This window comes from Octopus bimaculoides, chromosome 15 (assembly GCF_046866305.1).
Source record: "Octopus bimaculoides isolate indiv1 chromosome 15, ASM4686630v1, whole genome shotgun sequence".
Taxonomy (NCBI): domain Eukaryota; kingdom Metazoa; phylum Mollusca; class Cephalopoda; order Octopoda; family Octopodidae; genus Octopus; species Octopus bimaculoides.
The window spans coordinates 11,166,948-11,173,607 of record NC_142942.1 but is presented as its reverse complement, the minus strand read 5'-3'; the positions used below and the strand labels follow the sequence as shown (position 1 = coordinate 11,173,607).

The 6,660-nt window shown below is 33.6% G+C and overlaps 1 protein-coding gene across 4 annotated transcripts in view; it reads right to left on the bottom strand.

Moving 5' to 3' along the window:
* Positions 1-242: 242 nt before the first annotated feature.
* Positions 243-6,660, bottom strand: part of LOC106877922 (protein DENND6A) — a 99,988-nt gene continuing 93,570 nt past the window's right edge. For 2 of the 4 annotated variants that reach the window (XM_089363427.1, XM_089363429.1), the window contains 3 exons: positions 5,648-5,750; positions 5,356-5,430; positions 243-1,411 (listed from right to left, as the gene is read on the bottom strand). In XM_089363427.1, coding sequence (XP_089219553.1) covers positions 1,292-1,411; positions 5,356-5,430; positions 5,648-5,750 — 298 coding nt within the window. In that variant the 3' untranslated portion in view covers positions 243-1,291. The remainder of the gene's footprint in view (positions 1,412-5,355; positions 5,431-5,647; positions 5,751-6,660) is intronic. The other 2 variants (XM_014926995.3, XM_089363428.1) reach the window with 1 other exon arrangement.

Genomic DNA, 6,660 nt, shown 5'->3' with positions numbered 1-6,660 from the left:
AAAAACGGAAAATTATTTTTCTTCAACTGATAAAATTTGTTAATGAAGAAAAATAAAATGTAGTTAATTACGAGAAGATTTGAAGTAAAAGATTTTAAATTTAAGAACAAATGCAGTTAAAATGGCCCTTTCTTTTAATGCAAAATATTTTTAGGGAATTTACTTATATAAATAAAATCACCCAATATCTTCCATACAATATATATATATATATATATATATATATATATATATATATATATATATATATATATGTATACATATATATACATACATACAAACATCTTTGTGTGTGTGTGTATATATAAGAATGTAGAAGTTATAGCAGTCTTCTTTTTAATATCAGCGGTCACTTGACCTGCAATAAACAGCAACCACAAATCAATTCTTGCCATAAAAAAAAAATGTTAGGCAAAAAGACAGGATGGTCATGGCTACTGGAATGCCTTTGGTTATAGGTCTACTTGATCACGGCTGACTTAGGTGCTAAACGACAACAACCACCACCCAGAGTGGTATAAGCTCAGTCATGGGCAGACTGTGGGTCGCACACCTAATTTCACAAGGAAAATAACATTTATTAAAATGTTTAAGTAGTGCGGTCCACCATGTCTCATGTGGCCTGCATCTTGAGAGAAGGTGTCCATAGCTGATAATCCAAGTGACTGATTAATTGGGATTACCTCAAATATCCTTCCAGATTTTAAAATTATCATTTTTTTCTGAAAGACTTTCACAATCACTATGGATTTGAATTGTGACTTCAAAACAGGTTGTAGAGAAGTAATGACAAAAAGAAAAAAACAAAAACCCTACAAAAAAAACAAAAAACAAATGATTTGATACAGTGCAGGTGGTGCTAGGAGATAAAGACTTATAAAAAAAAAAAAGAAAAAAATTATGGTGTGTGGCTTTCTTATTTTTCTGGATGAGATATTTTAGATGAAATAAAATGTTGTTGTTGAAGTAGAAGTGATCTCAGTTCGTTAGAAGCAGTAGTGAAACCAGGTTTTTGAGAGCAATCCTCCAACATCAACAACATCAGCAGTAATAATCATATGTTAGCTGTCAGGTGAGCTGCAGAAGTGGTAGTAGTAATAATTATAATAATAGCAGAAGTAGTAGTAATAGTAGTGGTGGTGATGATAGTAGTGATGGTGGTGTTGATGTTAATATTTTTAAAGTAGTTTAAGTCGACAGCTCATTTCTGCAAGATTTGTGATTTTGCAAGTTTAACTGAAATGAACGCTTGTCAAAGAACTGGTAGAGGAGACAGGTGGCTGGTATAACGTCATGTTTTCAGCACAACTTGTAGATCAGCTGGTAAAGAGCAGATGATAGTGTCGACATGTTGGTGAAGTTTCACAACACAGTTCCGGTCAACGGCTGATTGATTGTTGGCAGCAAATGTCTAGAAGAGAGATGGGGGGAAAAAAATTAAATAAAACAATAGATCTTTCGGTAATGGTATTTTTTTTTAATGTTGGGTGCACTGGCAGAATCATTAGAGCTTTGGCAAAAAATACTTAGCTATATTTATTCCAGCTTTTTACATTCTGAGTTCAAATCCTGTCATAGTCAACTTTGCTTTACATCCTTCTGGGGTTGATAAAATGAAGTACCAGTCAAATACTGGTGTCAATGCGATCAACTAACTTCATTCCCTCAAAATTACTGCCCTTGTATCTAACTCAGAAACCATTCTTATTATTATTAAAACTGGCCAAGCTGGGGAAAATACTTAGTAACATTTTGTCTGTCTTCATGTTCTGAATTTGAATTCAGCCGAGGTTTATTTTGCCTTTCATTTTTTGTGGGGAGGGTCAATAAAATAAGTACCAGTTGAGCACTAGGGTTGATGTAATTGACTTACCCCCACTCCCAAATTGCTGGCCCTGTGCCAAAAATTTGAAACCATTATTATTAACACAGGTCTTCTAACATCAGGTTCATTGCAAATTACTATCATGTTGGAAGAGATATGCAATATACATGAAAGAACAATTAGATCACTGGGAACCCATGACTTTATATTTTTTTTTATTGATTCGTTTTTTATGGCTTAACTCAAGGGAAGTAGGGTAGCATTCATGACCTTATTGCAGTGTCTCCAATTCTGACAGAGGGTAGAGAGAAGAACCTTTCAGATCTGGGATTATATTCATATCTTAAATCTGTTAAAGTGCTTCAAACAGTGAGATTCTGTTAAAAGCATTCAGGTACCAGGTGGTGGTGTTAAACAGAGCAACACTCTATGTCTACAACCTAAGAACAGAACCAGTCCTCCAACAGGGTTCAATATTTCATTCACAAAGCCTGTAGAAAAAAGGCACTTGCTTAAAACTTTTGACACCACCCTTTGTTTTAAAGTGATATAAATTAACTTCATCAAAATTCCATATTAATTTATGTCTTTCATACCAGCTTAATGATGGCACAGTTATTTTACATTTTGCATTATTTTCAAAATTAATTGAAAGCAAGGTAAAGTATTCCAATAGAAAGTGTAGTGGATTCTCACACCAGGAATAGTGTGATTGTGAAACAAAGAACTTATTCCCACAGCCATCTAAGCTTGAATCCAACTACTTCATAGACGGCCAAAGAAGTGCATTTTGGACAGTTAAGCAGAATATCATTTAGCTATATAAAACTCATGGAAAAATAAAAAAGATATCCAGTCTTAAAATATAATGAAACAGATGTTGTCAAAGTTATGAAGCAGAGTAATGAGGACTTGTGAAAAAGAAGCTAAGGTTCCTTGAGTCAGGAACCACAATAAAAAACAAATTAAATTTTATTTGTTGCATTATTTAACGCTTTAGCATTTAAGCCAGCTATATCCAGCCCAAATATTTCATCTGCTTTATGCTTAAACTGGCCAGATCTGGCCTCTTGTAGCTGCACTACAATAACATTCTAAAAATAAAGATTCACATTATTAAAATCTTGAAGCTACAAGATAATGTATAATTGGTTCAAAACAATGTGAATAAAATAAGCATTACATTCAACTAAGTAATCTGAATGCTAAAGAGTTAACATGTATTTTTTATATTATGAATTAGATGATAAGATTTCAATATAAATACAAGCACCAATTTTAGACGCAAAAGAACATCAGGTTTGGACATGAACCATGAACCATCTTCACACACTGGGTATTATATAAATGTTACTTTCTACAATTTTAGCCATATATCTCCACAGGATAAATGGATCATCAGCAGGATAAGCTATTTCATTAAAGTCAAATCCAATACAACAAAGTTCTCATCTTTGTCTATTGTTTGCAATGTGAAATAAACCCATGAATAAAATTTACAAATTTAGATGCTAAGCTTTTAACATGAATCATTAACCCACCATCTGCCTGAAAAAGAAAAGGCTAAGTCAGCTTTGGTAGGATTTGAAACGCAGAATGTAAAGGGACGTAAATAAATATCACCCGAAGCTTGTTGAAAAATGTTACAGATGGAAGGAAACAATTGTTTTTTAGAAATGACAAGTTCAAATTCTAAAATCAAATGACTAATTCTCACAACCATTATATATATATATATATATATATATATATATTGTATTATGCAAACTAGAAAGTAGTATTTCAAAATACTATTTTCTTGTTTGTATAATACGAAACACAGTTGACACTTCCAAATACAAAAAAGTTTGTTTACATATGTTGTATTATATTCATTTTTTTTCATTTTATCTAGTTTCAGCTCATGAGCTGTGGCCATGCTGGGGCACTGCCATTAACAAAAATGAGCTTAGAGAAATAAGAGTGGCCAGTGGTATATAATTTGAACATTATAGACAATATATCTACATATATATTTCATGAGGAGCATGCAGAAGAGCAAGAACACAAATAATAATGTATCTATTCACTCTCAATATTATGTTCTGTAAGAATGTATTTAGAATGAATAGATATATTATACACACTCGTACACTCTTATGTATGTATATATAAAATAAGAGTTGGAATAGTTTTTATCAATAAAAAGAAAAAAAAAAAAGGAATATGTCGAAGGTGTTTCTGGAAACAAGCAGTATATTACCACAGAATTATGGTAATGAAACAATTATGAAAGACATATAGAAGATATGTTTGAAGTAAAGATGTTTAAATATTGACCAATGTCATAATTCAAGCCTCACTACAGTCTCACTGTAGCCATTATGTAATGCAACTGAGCAAGGCATGTGATCTGTTTCTCTGCTGGCCATTACTCAATATTGTTAATCGACTACTCTTACTTACAGCTGACTGGATAGCAGTAGAAGGGCTTAGTCAGTTGGAAAAAGCAATCATTTAAAAAAATGTGTATGATGTCAGAAACTTATATAAACCAGTCCACTCATGTAAATGTAGGAAAATGTATTTAAGACAGTATTTAAATATAAAATCAATCAAAGATAGTGGATAAGAAATATATAATTATAAATGTATTGTTAGCCATTATCACATTTTATTCCTGCATGTGCACAAACTATCACACTGGATTTGAATAGGTACTCTTGTTTCTAAATTAAGGGTCAGAACATTATTATCAATGGGGCGGGCAACTGATGCATACGTGTGTATCAGAGTGTTAGCTTAAAAATATAAGTTCCTTGTTTGAATCCAGTCATATCTAAGGATAAAAGAAAAAGCAGAACTTGGAAGCAATCAGAGATCAAACTGATGAAAGCATAGCTTAGATGTCATCACCATAACCATTGGCATCATCATTTAACACCTGTGTTCCATGATGGCATGTGTTGAACAGTTTGGCTGGATCCGATGTGTCCAAAGACTGCATTGTTTTACACTGTCTGTTTTGACATGGTTTCTATGGCCTAATGCCAACCACTTTGCAGCATGGACAGGGTGTTTTTCTGTTCCCCTTGCACTACTGAGGTTGCCATGCAGCTCACAGAAACTACAAGCCTTGGGATGATGGTGGTTTCAGCTTCACGCTAGTGGTTGAGAGATTGAACTACGAAAAGGGGAAGGGGCAGTGCGGGTTCTTGTAGGGGGATTTGTATGGATACTCATTTAGTAAGCAAAGGGGAGAGAAAGAGAAAATGAACTGAAGGAGTTGCAAGAGATAATGGTGATGAGGTGTCTTCATAAATACTTTATCTATAGATGTGAAGTTAAATAATCTGAGAAGAACTATAATCTTATAAAATTTCAGTAGGTGAAAATATGTAAGTCTTGATAAAAAGGAAAAATGGTTGTTCTGTTGTGATGTTTTTTGGAGTGGTAGCCATGAATGTTATATATGAATATATGATCTGGTCAAGAAAAGGTATCTCAACAAAACATCATACTGTAGAGATGAAGAAGGAAAACAAACTTACCAATTTTTCTCTTAATCTCAGAATTAAATCAACTATTTCAACTTCCTCTTTATCTCGTATCCAATCTTGGATATCCTAGAAATAATTAACAAGATGACAATTGGATACATAAAAAAAAAGAAAAAGTTTTGTTCATTAATAATAAATGTTTTCAAACATACATCCATGCATACAAACACATATACAGTATTTGAACTCAGAATGTAAAGAACTGGAAGAAAGGCCACTAAGCATTTTGTCTGATGACATGCTAACCAATGCCTTGATAATAGTAACAATAATAACTACTTACCACATTACTTAAGGCCTCCACATGTAAAACTTGCAGTTTCTGATTGACTTCGTGTTGTCGGTGCCGATACCAGCCCTCAAAGTTGGCAGATTGGAAAAACCGTCTAGGAAAGGAGAAAATAGCAATTTCTTTAATTATTGCACAAGAAATCATTGTTTTACAAGGGTAGGAATAGAGAAAGGGACATGGGGAAGAAAGTCGATTTGATCCAGCAATTAGTTTTCGTACAAGACCTGGGTGACTTTGATCCTTCTGTATGGCTGTGAGAACTGGACTGATATGGAGAAAAGAATCAAGGTATTTGAGAACAAGCGCTTCAGAATGCTATTATACATCCCATTCACAGAGCACAAAATGAATGGTTTGCCTGGTATGGCCATGCATTCCACAATACCCAATCCGAAACCATACTTCAGGGCACAGTTGAGAGAAGGTAAAAAAGAGGCAGACAGAGAAAATTCGAGTTTGACAACATCAAGGACAGCACAGGTCACAACACAGAGAACAGAGACCAGTGGCAACGGCAACGACTGAGTATGGAAGCATCTAAAGTGGAACCCTAAAGACTGGCTGTATCAGTCAAGGGATGATGATGATAATGATTATATTTGCTTTTTATATTTGGTTTGCAAGATTCTTGATGTGAACTTGTGTGTTGAAATATATTCTGTTGTACCTTGGGAGAGTCATTATGCCAATAATAAACAGACTGGAGTAGAGAAAGTGTGTCCTTGATGAGGTTGTGAATAGCAATGAAAGGATTTTGTCAAACTTAGCTAAATGATTAAACCAAACAGTTGATTATTTGTCAATTGGTTAACCAGTTGACAAATAAAATAAAGTGAAATAAAACAAAGTGCATTTGTTTATTATTGACTTAATGACCATTCCAAGATATAAAGGTTTATTATATTAGTTATATCTTAACAGGACTCCATATGTAGATGTGTTGGGTAATCTGGTTTCTGTCTACGTCTAACCCACCACTTCTATGAAAGTAAACAGTGACTAAC